At 44.4% G+C, this 18,459-nt stretch overlaps 1 protein-coding gene across 8 annotated transcripts in view; it reads left to right on the top strand.

Moving 5' to 3' along the window:
• VPS13D (vacuolar protein sorting 13 homolog D) overlaps nt 1-18,459 on the top strand; it is a 257,770-nt gene that overhangs the window by 87,714 nt on the left and 151,597 nt on the right. For 5 of the 8 annotated variants that reach the window (XM_045475674.1, XM_045475679.1, XM_045475680.1 and 2 more), the window contains 8 exons: nt 2,212-2,418; nt 3,628-3,717; nt 5,894-6,034; nt 8,353-8,475; nt 10,845-10,919; nt 14,580-14,685; nt 15,675-15,827; nt 18,129-18,264. In XM_045475674.1, the coding sequence (XP_045331630.1) occupies nt 2,212-2,418; nt 3,628-3,717; nt 5,894-6,034; nt 8,353-8,475; nt 10,845-10,919; nt 14,580-14,685; nt 15,675-15,827; nt 18,129-18,264 (1,031 nt within the window). The remainder of the gene's footprint in view (nt 1-2,211; nt 2,419-3,627; nt 3,718-5,893; nt 6,035-8,352; nt 8,476-10,844; nt 10,920-14,579; nt 14,686-15,674; nt 15,828-18,128; nt 18,265-18,459) is intronic. The other 3 variants (XM_045475675.1, XM_045475677.1, XM_045475678.1) reach the window with 3 other exon arrangements.

The raw sequence follows: 18,459 nt of genomic DNA on the forward strand, positions 1-18,459 counted from the left end.
TGGATGAGAATGTGGGCCCTGGAACCGATGCTTGGCTTCAGGTTTTCACTTTGCTGCTTTTTGGTTACCTGTTAGCGACTCGGGCAAGTTACTTAGCCTCTCGGTAGCAGTGCTTCCTTATCTGTAAGAGGAGGGTAAGACCACTTCCCTTGGAGGTTTGATACAAATAGGCGCTATATGCAGAGCACTTAAGGGAAGTGCCTGGCCCACAGCGGGAGCTCTAATGCTGTCAGCTGCTGTTGCTGCTGGTGGAGGCACTGGCAATGCTGATAGTCACGACCGCCGAGTGCCCGTGTGCCTCGTCCTGTGTTTTCTTGTTGAATTTTTATAGCCTTGCAGGTGGCCATTATTATCCCATTTCTGATAAGGAACCTGGCTCAGATAGATTAATTAACTGGCTTCAGGTCACCTATTAGTGAGGGGCTGAGTCTGCCTGGGTTCTTTCTACTGCAACATAATTTCCTTCCCACCTCCCTCTGTGTGTGGTCCTTTCTCTTAAAACAGGAAGATACAGCAAAAGCTGTATTTTTTCTAGTCTATACTTACACGTACATTTTTCTGTTTCTTCACGTACTATATGTACCCATATGTATATATACATATAATACCGTGTATGTTGGCAGATTGTATTGCAAATACAATTTTATAGTCCTCTTTACAACACGGTTTTATTGAGTTTTAATATTGCAATATACTTCATATCAGCAGCATCTTCTCATGTCATTAAAGTTATTTATAAACATTGATTTTTTGACATTGATCAAATGATATATTTTGATTTATTTAACTGTTTTTTTGTTTTTCATTCTTTCAATATTGTATACAATTCTGTAATAAATAGTTTTTGGTATGAACTTTTGTCTATAACTTTTATTTAGTATTTCCCTGGTAGAGACACCTACTAGTATAAAACCTGGATCAAAGGTTATAGATATATTTTTCGGGCTTTTTATTCAAATTGACAGATCTTTTTCTGCAACATTGTGTACCAGGCGACACTCTGACCAATTACGTGTGAAAACGCTGCTCTCACCGCACGATTGTTTGCATTAACTGTTATCTTTTTCCTTCTGTGACAAATGACAGTAGCTCTAGTTAGCTATTTCAGTTAGCTTAATACCTCTTAGTGTTTACATTGTCTATTTTTTCCTCTTTCTTTAATAACAAAACATTTCAATTTCTAAGAGCTTTTTAGATTTTTGTTAATTTTTATTTCTTTAGCAGCTAAGGTGTTGTTCCATCAGTTGCGAAAAAGATAACAATGACTAATGTTAATAGAGCCTTCAGTACGCGCCAGGCTCTGCTCCTGGGAGAGCGTTACTTGTGCCCATTTGTTTCCTCCTCATGGCAGCCCTGTCTGTGGGTGTTGTGGGCAGAGATCGAGGAACTTGTCCAAGGTCCAGCATCTAGTAGGTGCTGGAATCCGAAGCCAGGCCATCTTCCTCTAGAGCATATGCCCTTCACCACTCACCCCTGTTCTGTGCACTGGTCTCTGCTAATTTATAAATATGGGGTCGCATGGCTTTCCTTTCCTTTTCTCTTTAGCTTTAGCAATCTGGTTATGTTCAGAGGGCTGTTATCTAACAGTCGTGTGTCACACACATGCACTTCTCATAGCTGTCTGTTCGCAAGGAATTGTGATCAGTTGCGAAGACGAAGTATAGTAGCACATCATTCTATGCAAAACTACATAGTGCGGTGCCTGGCTGGCTCAGTCCGTAGAACATGTGACTCTTGATATCAGGGTCATGAGTTGGAGCCCTACGTTGGGCATAGAGCTCACTAAAATAATAATAGTAATAGTAATAATAATAATAATATAATAAAACCCTACATGGTGAAGATTACGTACTTCCCTACTAAGTGACGTCTAGAATTTGGATCCTGTCTTTTCCTTTCCTCTCCTTCAACGGATGTCATAACAGAGGAGGGATGGCTTCTGGAGGCATTTTGAACCGGATCATGAAAGGTGGTGAACTTGAGTGGAAGGTGTGCAAGGGGGGTACATTCTGTTTACTTAAAAATGGAATTGCTATCATCACACCAGGTTCCCCCCCCCCCCCCCCTTTAAGTCTAAGAGTACATCTGGGAACAAGGTTCCTTTGGGCTGTCCAGTAGGTTCCTATGAACTTTATTTCTCTGTTTCCTCAATGAGTTGCTTGAGTAGCTGTGCAAACTGGCTGAACTGATCACCTTTACATTTTTTCGAAGGCCAACTGAAAAAGGCAGCAAGTTGGTTGTTTAAGAATGCTGAACCTCTGAAGTCTCTTTCCCTGGCTGCTGATAGCCACGAGAGCCAGGGGCCTGTGGCAGCCCAGCTGATCTCTGGGGTGGAGGTGAAAGCTGAGAGTGTGTGCATCTGTTTCATCGATGACTGCATGGACTGTGACGTTCCTCTGGCTGAGCTCACCTTTTCCCGTGAGTGTTGTCCTGATTTTCAGATTCATCTTGAAGATTTGCAGTGATTGCCAAGCCGTTTGCACCCCCCTCTTTTTTAAATGATATTCATCCTCCCCCCACCCCCCCTTAGTCGTATGGGTGAAATTTAGATAATAGTTTTACATATGTTTTTCATTATTTCTATTTTAAAGAAATGTGTATTTATTTGCCATATGTGGCCTTCAGCCTCTAGTTTGGGAATAATAGAAATTGTCATTGATGAAATTTCTGTTATATTAACAGCTCTACCTAAATCATTGTTGGTGTCTCCATTTTGTTTATCTTTTTATATATCTAAAGACTGGAGTGAGTACTGTTCTTAAAGACATTTAAAAGCCAATGCTCTACCTTATATACGTTTGAAAATAAAACACAGTCTTACTAGAATGCTTCCCTCAGTGTCCTCCATGGGGCCCTGAGAGCTGTCTTTCACTAGCAAGTGACAAGGGTACGAGGACCCTATCCCAAATTGTGTCATTGCAGGTGGTGGTAGATGGGGCTTCTGAGGAGAGTACCCGAAAATCTCACCGCTGTGTTTACTTTTAATATTCCATTGTTTTGATCTTGCTAGCCTCTTTTCCCTTCAAGGAAAATTCCATCCTGGGTATTGAGCTCAACCTTTGACACACTGGAGAGGCTTCCTTTTCCCTGTGCTTCAAGGCACCACAAGGGCCACTTGATTGAAAGTAACAGCTGGAATTTTTGACTGAGTGTCTTTTCTGTAGGGAATAATTACTTCTTATTTTTCTGTGGTAATCTTAAAATTTTGAGCTAATATTCATCAGGACATAACTGCTCTCATCAGCCTGCCTTCTGATTTTCAGATATTCAGGGAGAAGTATGTTTTTTATGTTCCTGCAGACTTGAAATAACACAGATACACCTGCGTGCCAAGGCTGGGGCCAGAGGGAGACAAAGGTGGCATTTGCCTGAGGCACGACACTTAAAGGCGTGCCTGGAAACTCAGGAGCTATGACAAATAAAATTTTAACACAGTGGTTTTTTTTTTTTTTTTTAAGTCAGAATTCATGCCAAAAACCCAAGATGAACAAAATCTCAAAATTTGGTGTGCTTTCCTATGATTTCATCAGTATCAGCTATGACTGACATCTCTTCACTGTGATTTAATCTGTGAACGTTTTGGTTGTTCTCACCCCAGCGCTGTAGTAAAATTTGCTTTCGTTGCAGGCCTGAGTTTTCTGCAGCATGTAAGGACTAGCCCTGAAGGGTACGCCCACTTCACCCTTTCTGGAGATTATTATAACCGTGCTCTGTCAGGTCAGTATACAAGCGTATATTATCATGGGACTTAAAAAACACACTTCAATATTTGCCTGGGCCAGTTTCTACATAAATTTTGCGTGAGGGAAAGGGGGTGGGGCTGGGCAGGGAAAGATGAAACACAAGTGACTGCATGAGCACAACAAAAAGATGGAGACTTTTCATTTTCCTAACATATCTGATATGTTGCACCTGAGCTGTTTAAACCCAAGGTTTCATATGAAGTTCATTGTTTTTGATTCAGGAGTTTGGCTCATTCTGGAATATGAAATTGCTTAGTAGTGAAGGATCATTTGGCCCCGATAGTAGCTAAATTTGTCCTCCCCCCCCTTTTTTTAAGTTTTTATTCATTTAAGTAATTTCTGTACCTAATGTGAAGCTTAAATTCACTACCCTAAGATGAGTTTCATGTTCTTCCCACTGAGCCAGCCAGGTGCTCCTGATAGGGAGATTTCTGCCCGTAAGCCTTTTATTTTTTTGTTTTATTAAAAAAATTTTTTTAATGTGTATTTACATCAGAGAGAGAGTGTGCACGCGAACACAGGGAAGGGGCAGAGAGAGGGAGACACTGAATCCAAAGTAGGCTCCAGGCTCTGAGCCATCAGCACAAAGCCAGATGCGGGGCTCGAACCCACGAACCATTAGATCATGACCCGAGCTGAAGTTGGACTCTTAACCTACTGAGCCACCCAGGCGCTTGAAAACTTGAGTCTTTAAAACCCAGGGAGGTATCATTTTTCTCACCTATCAGACTGGCAAGAATGAAGTGTGAGACTATGAGCCGCAGAGCTCTAATTTCTTGCCATTCGAATTGTAAATTGGGGCAACCACTTTGGAAGAAATTGACAAATAGTAAGGTTGAGTATAAGCATGCTCAACAACCCAGCAACATACTTCTTCTAGGTCTGTACCCTGGAAGGATCTCTTGCTCATGTGTGCTCGGAAACAGATAGAAGACTGGTTGTAGTGCTGTTCCTCCTCCTCAAGGGGGTGTTTCTCAGAAGTAGAATGAATATGTAGACTGTGGTATATTCATAAGCGGATTACAATTCAGTGGGGAAAATAAATGTGCCACAGCTACCTGGCAGCAATATGAGTGAATCTCAGAGGCAGGTTGTTGGGCAAAAATAGAAACTTGCAGAAGAACACATACATCAGATTCCATTTATGTCAAGATCTCCAGTAGGACCGATTAACCAGTATGTTCTGAAGAAATGCGTGCGTGTGTGGTAAAACGATAAGAGCAAGCATGTGATTAAAAACCCAAACTAATGTTTACTTGGAATTGGGTGGGAGAGGGTTGGTGGTAAGGGGGGCTGACATGGGAGAGTGGCACTCGGGGGCTTCCAAGGAACTTCTGATTTTCTGTTTCTTAAGCTGAATAGTGGGTACAGGACTTTGTAGTAATTTTATTCTTTAAACCATATATATGTGCTGTTTATATACCTTTGGCACATATGATTTAAAATTAGAAATTTGAAAGACTTAATGAATTTCCAATTATGTTCTACCTATTTATTCAACCAGGGGATTCTTTTTTTTTTTTTTTTTTTTTTAATGTTTATTTTTGAGAGAGCAAGAGAGAGTGAGCGAGAATGAGTCGGGGAGGGGCAGAGAGAGAGGGAGACACAGAATCCGAAGCAGGCTGCAGGCTCTGAGCTGTCAGCACAGAGCCCGACATGGGGCTCGGACCCACAAACCATGAGATTATGACCTGAGCTGAAGTCAGATGCCCAACTGACTGAGCCCCCCAGGTGCCCCTCAACTAAGTGGATTCTCACCATAAGGAGGAGAATCAAATTTAGTAGTTACTTCAGCTGCTGTTAGTACTTTTCCATCCTGCGTCAGAGACTCCTTTTTCCGTTTTGAGTGGATCAAAAGCAGGTCCTGCCTGCTCTTTCATAGAGAAGGCACATGCACTCTATGCCCTCCTTCCTCCCCGCTCTGGAAGACCATGTGGGGCATGTATCTGTCTGTGTAGTGATGTCCTCTAGCCTGCACAGGCATCTGTAGGGTGACCTATAGCTAAAGATGGTGCTTTCGCTGTGAAATCACATTGGAAATAGAAAGCTATTAAGCTATAGTTTGTCCTTGCTGAGCATTTGTGAACAGTGTTCCCCTATAAACTCTTGATATCTGCTTAACAGATGTCTTATTTCCTGTGTTCTTTTAGGCTGGGAGCCATTTATTGAGCCATGGCCATGCTCTGTATCCTGGCAACAACAGGCAGCTAGTCGTCTCCATCCTCCTCGACTGAAGCTAGAAGCCAAGGCCAAACCCCGTTTGGATATCAACATCACCTCTGTACTCATTGGTGAGTGGAAAGTTGTCTCTAGAAGATTGGTGCCTTTCTGTACATAAGTCCCTTGTCTAGAAGACTGTTAATCCTGGTTTAGCAAATACTCAGGCCCACACCAGACATCACTTACTCAGCAGGGCTACTTTCCTGATAAACCCTAACCTAGCCTCACGATTCTTTTCAACCCATTGCTCTAGAGTTGGCATCCTGTATTAATGCCGTCAGTGACCAAGCAAGAACTTAGACCATTTGGGCAACATAAATGTCTGTGATAAAAACTCTCTCCCCCACCATGCTTGGTCATGGGTTTTTGTTTTTGTTTTTTAATGTCCTAGAAGTGAGTTTAGATACATTTCTTTCCAGGTACTCACACACACAATAATTTTTAAAAGGTGTAATTTTTACCTTGTGTTTATAGTAGGATAAATTGCCTGTACTGTTTCCCATCAAGTTATCATGTTGACCTAACTCTGAAAATCACTGGGTTGAAGGATTGCCAAGCTAACGGTGTGTGTTCTGAAAGTTTCTTGGAAAACACCGACATGTACATTCCTGGATTTGATGTAGTGAGTTGGAACCACTCTATGCCTATATTTATATCATCGTAAGAAAAGAGTTACATTATCAAACAATCAGGTGTTGCCTGTCTTTGCTATGAAAACTCTCAAACTGTTTGAATTATTATCTACATGATCTGACTTTTGGGTAATACTGTGGTTATTTGAGTGATAACACATACGACTGCAGATCTGCAAACTTTCTTCAGTGTGTGTGATCGAGGCTCATAGGATATCCATTGGCTTATTCTGTGTCAGAAGAAGATGAAGAGAATGTATGGTGAAATGAGACCCTAAGTTTATTGATCGAAAAATTTTAAAACCGCTGTTTTACATGATCAGATTTCATTCATTAAATTTGTCTGGATAATTGATCTCATGATACTGTATTATTTTGATCTGATGTTATTTCTTATATAATATGTTCACCTGGAAGTTTAGGTGAAGTTTAGGGTAGTGTTTTGGAAAGCTACGATAAACAAGAGCTTACCTCGAACAAAAGAATTTTATTAATATTTCTGATGAGCCATTGTCTACTTAAAAATGTCTTCTAAGGGTGCTTCGGTGGCTCAGTTGGCTACGTGTCTGACTCTTGGTTTGGTTCAGGTCATGGTCCCACAGTCTGTGGGTTTAAGCCCCGCAATGGGTGCTGTGCTGACAGTGCAGAGCCTGCCTGAGATTCTCTCTTTCTCCCTCTCTTCTGCCCCTCCCCTGCTCACACACACACACACACACTCTCTCTCTCTCTCTCTCTCTCTCTTAAATAAATAAAAAATAAATAAAATTTTAAAAATGTCTTCCAAAAGGCATTCTTGTCTGTGGTAAGGCTTTTTTTTTTTTAAACCTCCGATTCCTTGTTCCTAATACCATGCTGAAACCCAGAAATATTACTGTGACTTCTTAGTGTTAAAATAAATCTTCTATATAGCCAACTATTGGAACTGAAAACCAGAAAGCCAGAAACCAATAACTCTTGTTCTAAAAAGTATCAAACTTAATTAGTAGAAAAGGTCTTTATCCAGGGGTGGTGCATCGTAATTATTTTGTCAACCTGCCCTTCCTGTCACATTTCTCTAAAAACAGTAAGACAGTTCTCCTGGAGAATTGTCAGCTGGATTTCAGCCTCCCGAGTTTGGTGGTTTTGAGGAGCCTCCTCACTGGTTTTTTATGTCTCGAAACCCCATCCCTTAGCATGACATACCACACTCTTCCCAAACGAATTCCCTTTTCTAGCCTTCTTTGCTATCTCCCTTTGCCAATATGTTTGGTGTGCCACAGTCACACCAAAGTTATCAGTGTTCCCTAAAAGGGCTGTGTACTTTCGTGTCTTAACATCTTTGCATTTGGACTTCTCTTGGCCTGGCACGTCCCTGCACCCCTAATCCCACTGGTAGACTCTAACCTCTGCTCATTCTTCAAGACCCAGCGCAAAGGTCCCCACACCTCTGAAGATTCCCATGGACCTTGGCGTGTACTGTCCCACTTCTGCCAAAACAGAATGAGCCTTCCCTGTTCTGTGCTCCCATAGAATTTTATTTATGACTTCGTTTTAGCTCCGTCCACATTGCGTCTTTGTGGTGATGGTTGTTTGGTTAACATTGATTTCTTCCAGTGCAGCATGTTCTCCAGGGGACAGACTTTCTGAAAACCTAGCATAGCGCCTAGCATGCAGTAAGATGCTCAACAAAAGCTTGCTTTACTGAATAGAAATTATTTGACTTGAAGCCTCGATCTTTTCTATTTCCGTACTTAATATCTTTGGGGAATTCTTTCTAGACCAGTATGTAAGTACCAAGGAATCGTGGATGGCAGATTACTGTAAACAGGACAAGGAAATAGACTCAACCACATCAGAAGACTGGATGGGCTCTTCAGTGGACCCTCCATGCTTTGGACAAAGTAAGATTTTTCTCTTCCAGTGTCTGAATAAATCACTGTTGACCAATGCAGCCATGTTTTATTGAGAAATCCAAATAGAATTGTCATTTTCTATGGAAAAACCTACAGGAAATTCTGACTGTCTTCTTTAGTTCTGTTTTAATCTCTGCAGGAGACATTTTTCTGGCACAACATATTGAACTTTTGATATGGGCTCTAATTCCTCCACCTTTGTGGGAAAGCAAAGGTCTGTGATACACAATTTTCTAAATTCTGGTAACATTGCATATGAGCTGGCGTGCCTGAAAACGCATCAAGGTCAGCCGTTAGTGAGTGTGTTTCACTTGGCAAAACTTTCCAGTTGATTGGGACTTTTGGACTGGATTTTAAAAACTAACTTTACAGTTTTGTGAATCTAGAGGTACAGAGTTTGGGCATATTCTTGAAGGGAGGGCAGGCAGGATCCCATATGGAAGAAATTGTTAAAAGGAGGGCTCTGTATTGTTCATAAGGAAGAAAAGAATTGAATACCCAGCCTTTTGAAGAGAGGGGTCCGTTTGTTCTCTGTTAACGATATTTTCTTTCCTTAAATTTAATGCCTCACCATGAAGCTCTGATTTCCTTAGAGCTGGGGAGATTGTGACGGCCAACCGCGTGGTCCTTAGTTGTTCCACAAGCCATTGTCCTCCAAATTCAACTCAGCCCCAACTCTTTCAGTGTGGTTTCTTTGGGGAGTCCTGGCTGGGCTTCACATAGCTCATGAATGCTTAAATATTCCATCTGGTCTGCAAACATGTCACGGGAAGATGGATTTTCTTAGTTTATGAAGTATTTGAACTGGTTCGTCTCTCCTCAGGGTGTATAAGTGGATTTTCTGTCTGCCTTGTACTTCTAGAAGGAGGGACAGGGAAATGTTAGCCGTGCTTGTTCTCTGTATTCCCAGGCTGTTGCTTCTGAGTCTCAAGGTCATTGCTTAGGAGCCAGGGCTTTTCAGATAGCCTCAGCCTCAATTCTGGCTCCTCCTCGAACCTTCCCAATTTGCATGTCCAAAGAATGTAACAGTCTCCCCAGAAGACTCTAAGTAATCTTTGTAATATGTAGTATGTCCTAGAGAGAGTGTTTCTGAAGTTGTTACTCATACAAGGGGATCTTGAATCCCGACCCCGTGTAAACACAGGGAAGACCCGATCTTCAGGATTCTGATGAAGGACTTTCTATTGTCCCCACCCTCCCACCTTTTTAAAAAACACTTTCTCCTCTTTCCTTATAGTTAATAAGCTGCCTTATCTGTGTTAAATGCCGGTGCTAAATTAAAGCTGGATTTTTATTTACTTACAGATCTTTATGGTTACTTAGGCTTACAAAGGCATATCTTTTTATTTAGACATGAGAGAATATACCTACATTTCCAAACCTCTTTCCTATTGGAGGTTCCTGAGTAGCACCACGTATGGCGGATGGCATTGTATTCCTTCAGCAGGTCTACTAAATTAATATGGGGCATTTGTTTTGAAAGTCAGTAGACTTGAACCTTCTTGAACCGATCGCATCTCTCGGGTCCTGCTCACGAACATTTAGTCACAGTCCCCCCAAATTTGTGCATTTTCTTTGGGCGGGCTTCAAAACAAGCCCTTGAAAGAGAGATTCTTAATATGAAATCCCACCTAACGGAGCCGCTGGTTTCTCACTGTCTCTTTAGCAGGGGAAAGAAAACAGTGGCCTCATTTTTGACATCATTGTTGGCTTTGTTCAGTAAGGGCTGAGATTCCTGCAGGTAGACGTGGGTGGCATGAGTTTATGAGTTTTGTATTCAAAGGACATTTTATGGAAATATCAAATGTGAATATTCTAAAAGCTTCCATGTTTAATTTCTAATGTAAGTAATATCACGAGATAGCTCCTTGGCAGAGACTCTTTAAACCCGGAACACAGATGGACTCTTTCCCTTGAAATTTTGAGACCCGTGGGGGATTAGCCTCCTGCTGCTACTGCCTTTGCAAAGTGGACTGGAGCACCCAAGTCTGTCCTGACTGGTCTCGGGGACTTTTCCATGCCGTGTAAGAGCATACACGCTTTAAGTGAAAAATCCTCAAAAGGCTTTTCATTCTGTGTAAAGAGAATGTGGACTACGTTTTCTTTCCCCAGTTAAGAAAAAAGAGGGGCGTGCTCCTGTGACACATCGTCCACAGTCAAAGCCAGCATAAAAATGTCTCGCTCACTTTGTCAAGTGCTCTTTTAGCTGTTAGCGGTCACTGAAGGGAATGATCCTGTAACTGCATGATGCTTGCGATTTTTGTCACATGCTCTCTCTGTGCTAACGTTTTGGAGGTGAGTCTTCTTATTCACTGTATTTATTCTTACCCTCTAACTTTGTCTCTCCTGTCTACCAGGCCTCCCCCTTGTCTACCTTAGAACTAGGAGTACAGCCAGTCTGACTAACCTAGAGCACCAGATCTATGCTAGAGGTACAGTATAGCCAAGCGAGGGCTTGCTTTCTTTTCCTGTTTGAAGAACTGCCTTGTACATCAATTTTCTGTGAATGGGAGCCGAGTGGGATATCCCCAGTTGGGAATGTTGTGCTTTAGAAGCAGGGAAGAGCACTTCCCACTGATGAGTACGGTGACCTATCAGAAGCAGGTGCAGTGCTGACTCTTAACGCTGCATCGTCCATCTGCCCCAACCCTCAGCTCCGCGGTGTCCGCTGCGCGCTGGTGCAGAAATACCCAGCGCCAGAGGTGATTTCTTACTTCGAAAAGCAAGTAAATGGAGGAAAGCCGTCCTCCATCAGGCAGCGCTTTGTTTATAGAATACCCGGCGAACATTTATTCTTTTTTTTTTTTACAATTTTTTAAATGTTTTATTTACTTTTGAGAGAAGAGACAGAGCGTGAGTGGGGGAGGGGCACAGAGAGGGAGACACGGGATCCGAAGCAGGCTTCAGGCTCCGAGCCGGCAGCACAGAGCCCGACGCGGGGCTTGAACCCACGAACCCCGAGAGCCTGACCTGAGCCAAAGTCAGATCCCTAGCTGACTGAGCCATGCAGGCGCCCGTCAGTGAATGTTTATTCTTAGGGCAATGCCAGGGGGTCTGGGGAATAGCTATCCTGATCAGGAATTGAGCTAAGAAAAAATTTCCCGGTAAATATTTGCTTAGACACAAACTGTGATTTCTTTAGCTATAAATTGAGTGCTTCAGAGATAGAAAATAAAATGTTCTTTATTTCTGTCTCTGACCCTTTATTTAAGCTTTCTTGAGAATTTGACTAATGAGTAAATATGATAGAGGAGACCATAAACCTCAAGGATTTGGAATCCCACGATGTTCACTTCTTCACTAGTTTGAAGGAGGGCAGTTTATGGTTTGTGTATGTACTTGGCTGACCCCAGATCCTGCCGGGTCGTGATGTATTTTGTAAAAAAGACCATTAGAGCTTCCTCTGTTCAGATCAGGAATATTCATACACGGGGGCAGTACAGTGGGTTTTTTTCTGCCAGGGTTTTGTGCAGATGGATGTTTAGGGAGAGGATTCACAAAGGAAACCCGCGATTGAATCTTCACTTATTGATGGATTTATACTCTAAGCCTTTCTACCTCTGTTATTTAATCTTTCAGGCTAAGCAAAACCTTATTCCCCGTAGCTGATGAGGACATGGAGGCTGAGAGAGCCTGAGAAATTTGCCTTTATCCACATGACTAGCTAGGAGCAGACCTGGGACTTTAATCTGTTTCTTCTGATTTACAAGCCAGGTCCTTTCTGGTAGACTGGATGCTTATAAAGCACGTTTATAAGGGCCACGTTGCTCTGTGAAACAAGTCTAGCAGGCTAGAACTTTCCTCAGCCACACGAAGCCCAAGTTGGACGTGAGGAGCTTCGGGTTCTCTTGGCCTGTGAAGAAACCAGGTCTGGTCACTAGACTAGAGGCAGATTTTCTGGGGCCACAAGGGAATATGCTATTCTCTCTTGGGTGGACTTGGGAGTTTTGTTCTCTTGTGTCGTGCCAAAGGCAGGTTCACAGCTGATTTGGGCTGTAGTGCAGGAGATGTCAGATTGTCCCCTGCTGTTGGGTTTGGATTTGTGAGCACTCCGTGTATTTTTATTCTCAGAGAAGCGGGCTGCTGAAGCCTGTGCTGTTGTGTGTAATCCACGCAAGAAGCTTGGGGCCCTAAGCAGTGTGCCTCCCCAGGCTGTTTCATTCCAGAGCGGTGCGCTTGCGACTATCTGGATGTGGAGTCCTAGCACTTCCTTCTGTGTGACAGTGTGATCAAAGCCATTTGCCAGCTGTTCTTTTTTAACCTAATTTGCAAATGGAAACTTACAGTCTGGCTCACAGTAGGCTATGAAGGCACATCTGGCTTCTTTTCCTCCTGGGTCCTTTATCTGCTGTCATAAAGCAGCCGTCTCCCTGCACGCCTGGTGCCTCTCAAGGTGCCACAGTAAGGGCTGTGTGCCCCTGCAGACAGCTCTTAAATCTTTACTCCCCCCTCTGCCCTGGTCACTAGCCTCATGGCTGTTCCTTAATTTTGTACTCGATGAACTTTTTTTTTTTTTTTTTTTTTAAAGCCAACCTTGTGAATTAAGTGAGGCTATTGGTATGAGAGCACGAGAAATGGGTATATTCTGGGTGGTCATCTAGGAGATAGTCTAGGAGACGATCACTGCAAGTAGGTGGGGCATCTCTAAAGACTAACTACAGAATTGTGGGGACGCCTTGCAGACCACTCTTCATCGGACCAACCGTTTCTTAGACTCACTCCCCTGAGCCACTGTCCTTTCGGAAATAGAACTTGCCTTAGCTTGTAATTGCTTTTTTTTTTTTTTTTTTTTGCAGCGTTTCTAGTAACTAACTTCTGAAAACTTTAGAAGGCACAAAGGGGAAGAAAAGCAAGTGATTATTTTTTAAAAGGCAGCAGCGGCAATTCTTGACTTCCACGATCCCAGCCCAGGCCTTAGCCTAGCAGTGGGAGAAGGCACGGCCCATTGCAGGTTTCCTTCTTGTTTTGCTGGCCGGAAGCATGTGGTCCTGGAAGATGAATCTAATTTTGCTCTCGTGTTGTCCGTGGGCAGTTCAGTCACTCCTAGATGTCATTTTCCGCAGCTGCAGACCATTTGGGTCCGGGTCCTTCTTGGGCTGTTTCTCTGCTTTAAAGCTGGCCGCATGGGCAGTGTGAGCACGGGGCCCCTGCCTCTGCGGTTCCTGCCGCCCCCTCCCACTTTCCCAGGGCCACCGGCAGAGGAGACGTGGGCCCTGGGTGAGCAGAGCCGTGCCCGTCCTCCCGACCCGCCGGTCCAGGCCAGACCGCACGGCAGGGCAGCGGTGCCGCAGAAGGGTCTCCAGGCACGCTGGGCGCTGGACAGCCACTCCTGGCTGCACGGTCTCCCACTTGTCTGTTTCCTTCCAGTGTTTCTAGTCAGGGCTCTGGGATTTGGTTACTTACAGTTTTGTGATTGATCACCATTTCTTTCCAGTGTCCTTGATAGGAAGCTGTTCTGTGAAAAGAAATCATATTTTGTGCTCCTTTTGTAGTCCCCGTAGTGCCCACGGCAGATGGTGCTATACATATTATGTTTAAAAAACAACAACAACAACAACAACAACTAAAAATCTCATGTAAAAAGTTTTGGGATAGTAGATTTCTGATCTTCCAGGGAGGGAGGGGGGAAAATATGCATTTAAGAGAATAGAAAAGAATGTTTTTATTTTGCTATAACGTGCATAATATGACTGAAGTGTAGCTGCTCTAGGAAGGGCGTGTTTGTTAAAGTGTAGGCGTTTTGGACAACGTTTGAACAAGGATGTGTGCTGTGTCTTGCTATCGTCTGGGTAGGGCCGGGCACCTTCTCCTGAATGCAGGCCCACAAGAGTTGTGGGAGGCCTGGGGGCTGGGAGCAGTCCCTCGTCACAGCCAGTCGTAGGGGGACGGTCGCCACGTAGCAGGCAGCAGAGGACGTGGAGACCCTGAGAGTCCTGTCAACACACCTGTGGTGGCTCTGCGTCTGTTGCCGCAGCCGCCGTCGGCCCCTTTGCACAAGAGACGGTTAGGGGCCCTGTGTGCGGCTGTGGGGCGGGGGTCTCTGCTGCTCAGATGGAGGGGTATGCTAACGGCCTCCTTCCGTTTGCCCACAGCAGAGGTGAAAACCCCCAAGCGCCGGCAGCCCTTTGTCCCTTTTGCTCTGAGGAATCACACAGGCTGCACTTTGTGGTTTGCCACCCTGACCACCACACCCACCAGGTAAGGAACACCTGCTCCTGTGTGCCGGCCCAGCAGAGCAAGGTGGGCTCCTTCTTGAAGCCCTTGGGATTGTATTTGAGTCAGTAACTTGCTGTCTTGCTGGGATTTTGTCAGGGAGGTGGAATCTGTGGCCAGAGAAGTAGGTCCTGAGTCTCAAATACCCAGATTACGATCCTGGCCCTGATGCCCATTACGTTTAAGGTAAAAGTCCAGCAGGTTAGGGGTGTGACTATGAAGGTGGGAGGGAGAAGTCACCCCATCTTTTCTCAGTCTCCACCCCCAACCCCTTTGAAAAGAAGCTGTATGTGGTTATTAAACCAAACAGCCTGCATTTTTCTTCCAAGATGGCTTTGAAAACATTCCCCATATTAAACTCCCACCAAGAATTCTTTTCTAGACTTAAAGCAATTCACCCCAGATGGAAGCGGGTGGAGTTTGGAGAACAAAGAGGTTACCTGGGCGGAGTGACAATGTTCTCTACCAGCTTTCTGCCTATGTAGACCTTGGCTCAACCCTCCAAATATATGCTGATCTTTCCAATTTAGGGAATGAGGTGCGTGAAATAAGTAACAGAATCTGCTGACTCGAAGCCACGTTTCTCCTGCCTCCACTAAGTATGATAATGCTTCAGAGGAGATGTTTGTTTTTTAGAAGCAGTTTAGGTCTGTTCCATTCCAGATAGTCACTTAAAAACTCCCTTTAAAACTCATGACTGAGTTTACACATCTCCCTGTGTACTGGGCTCTGTTGCTGGAGGTAAGTGGCTGTGCAGTGATAGCTTTCAGCTGTTTCTAAAGCTTCACAGAAGCCGTGATGGTCACAAAGATAACTGTGGTTACTGACCTTTTAGGTTATCCTGGTAGCCAGGCTGTATGGCCTTCTTATGTAGATCGAGTGCCCAGAGGGTTTCTGCCTCCAGCACCAAGCTCTGGTGAGAGGGAGTCGAGCGAGAAAGAGGGACAAGCTGGCGTTGTCTGCTTTGGTTCCAGGGCTGCACTGTCCCACAGTGGGAGTCCAGGGCTCGTTCCAGAAGGGAATGGAACGTTTCTTGATGATGCTCACAATGTCAGCGAATGGCGGGAAGTCCTCACGGGTGAAGAGATTCCCTTTGAATTTGAAGCAAGAGGAAAGCTAAGACACAGGTAAAGCATTGTGTGTTCTCTTCCTCCCCACCAAATAGACTATATATATCTGTATATTATAAAAGATAGTCTCTAGTGTTTTACGTTTTCACTTGCCTTTATTAATGATTTTAATGTTTTATCTTTTTATTATGATGATGTTTTAAAATATTTATTTTGAGAGAGAGAGAGAGCATGTGCCTGTGTGCGAGAGTGGGGGTAAGGGCAGAGAGAGAGGGAGACAGAGAATCCCAAGCAGGCTGCCAGCTGTCAGCACAGAGCCCACCGTGGGGCTCGAACTCATGAACTGTGAGATCATGATCTGAGCCAAAGTCAAGAGTCGGACACTTAAGCGACTGAGCCACCCAGGTGCCCCTAATGTTTTATTTTTAAAAGGTATTTTGAAAATCAGGGTTTCCTTTCAGTGTCTTGGAAATACATTTCGTTTCCATTAATTATCCCTTTATTTGACACATGAGCTGATAACCAGTGTGTTTCCCATAATTTGGCCAAAAGATGGAGAGCAGCTGTCAAGTTCATTGTGTCCTAGCCTGGTTTTTATGGCACAGTGGTGACCTGATTTTGTTGTGTGTTGTAATTTTTTGTAATTGAGGTATGGTTGACACAGTGTGACGTTAGTTTCGGCTGTACAACCTGGTGATTGGACAGCTCTCCATTAGGCTGTGCTCGCCACAGGTGCGACTGCCATCTGTCACCACGCAGCGCTTTTACAGGGCCACCGACTATATTCCCTGTGCTGTGCTTGTCTCCCTGTGACTTACTCTTTCCACAACTGGCATGACATGCTATTCTTAAAAGGTTATCCGAGCACGTCGGTTTTAGCTTTAAGAGACGCACGTGCCACATAGCACTCTTAGCAAGCAAGTGGTTTCAGGAAGCAGGGCCAATAATGATAAGGACTTCTGATTCTAAGGAGGATAAGAATGACTCATCTGGGGAGACTGCTGGCCAGTGCGCTCTTGAAACAGCCAGCCAGAGGACCGGAATAAATGTGAAAGAGGTTCTGTCTGGTTACTGAGAGGTCATAAAATGTCCTTTTATTTGCAAACATGTTTAAGTGGAAGGGCTATCGGGTGGATAGCGAATAGGTTAAGATTTTAGCATTTGAGCCTCATACCCGTTTTTAAGCAGGGCTGAAATTTAAGAGCTCGGCTTCAGCCTTCCGTGGTCTTCTGCTTCCGTGTGCTTTAAGTCTTTGCGTGCAAACCTGCCCCCGAGTCAGACAGTTCTTCCTCATGTGTCACTTGTACCAGCACACATCATTCCCTCGTGGCAGGCCTTCTGAACTTGTGGGCCCCCTCGGTGATTACACAGGAAAAACGGAGCTTAGAAAATCACCGTGCTGGGCACACGTACCTGGAAGCCACGGTAGAATTTCCAGGGATGAGTGGGGAGCATTTTCCTGTTCCACAAAGTTCCTGGAGAAGCCAATTGTGGAAGTGCTGGCTGCATTTCTTAATCAGCACGGCCTCCGTTGTGACAGAAGGGGTTTGACCTCTTTGTCATTTCCGTTTTAGTATACCCGTCCAGTAACGCTTTTCAAGTCCCACTGTTCTGCTTGAATTCATCAAAATAAATGCCTTCTCTGGCTTTTCCAGCTCTTTGGCGCACGGTACCCCCACTCCCTGCCTCCCTCCCCCTTTCCTGTCAGCCCCAAGTCCACTTCCCCATTTCAGGCTTCTGGCTTGAATTAGGCAAAATCTAAAATAGAATTAAATGTGCAATTTCCTCCCGTTCCTCCTGTTCTGCCCCCTGCCTTCTCTGCTCTAGTTTCAGCCGAGGACTTCAGCCCTAACGCTCAGAGGGCTCCGTCTCTCATAACCTGTCTGTAGTCTTGTAGGACCGAAGCCAAACAACTGAATGTGGTTCCAAGAGAAGTAGGGAGCCAAGAAGAAAATGCCATCTTACGCATTTCCGAGAGTACGGTTATGTGACGGAATTGCTGGTGCAACAATTTTACCACCCCGCTGCAATGGTTATACCTGACGTCATTTTATCGAGCTTGGGGTGGGGGCTGGTGGGGGAAGAAGCTGGGCTTGTGCACAGGACTTGCAAAGTTTGTACAAAGGCAGGGTAAACGCGCTCTTGCTCAAGCTTTACGGAGCTTGCACTTTTGTTTTAAGTGTAACACCCGCTTAAAAATATTCTCCTGATTTTTCTCGCATTAGGTAATCCTCAAAAAGGCTTGGCCAACTGGGTTTTTAGGTCTTTATACGGTAAATCAGATTTGACTCTTTGCGTCCGCTTTCTTACCCTTTTTCCGATTGTGCTTAACATGCTTTTCCGTGTTCTCCTTGGTAGACACACCCACGACCTCCGGATTCATCAGCTGCAAGTGAGAGTGAACGGCTGGGAGCAAGTGAGCCCGGTGTCTGTGGACAAAGTCGGGACATTTTTCCGCTATGCAGCACCGGATAAGAATTCCTCTTCCTCTACGGTGTGTGGCTCTAGAATGGGTATTTAGTGGCACCGTGGTGCCCCGGCCACATGCCCTGAAAGCCAGTCAGACAGGTTAAGCCTGTCACTCTGCTCTAGTGAAATCTTGCTCCTAGCTCTAGCAGGAAGACCTAAGTATATTTTGGGTCAGTCGTAGGCGGTCGTAGTCAATATGTAGATAAGCCGCCAGTGGTCA

The sequence above is a fragment of the Leopardus geoffroyi genome, chromosome C1 (genome assembly GCF_018350155.1).
Source record: "Leopardus geoffroyi isolate Oge1 chromosome C1, O.geoffroyi_Oge1_pat1.0, whole genome shotgun sequence".
NCBI lineage: Eukaryota > Metazoa > Chordata > Mammalia > Carnivora > Felidae > Leopardus > Leopardus geoffroyi.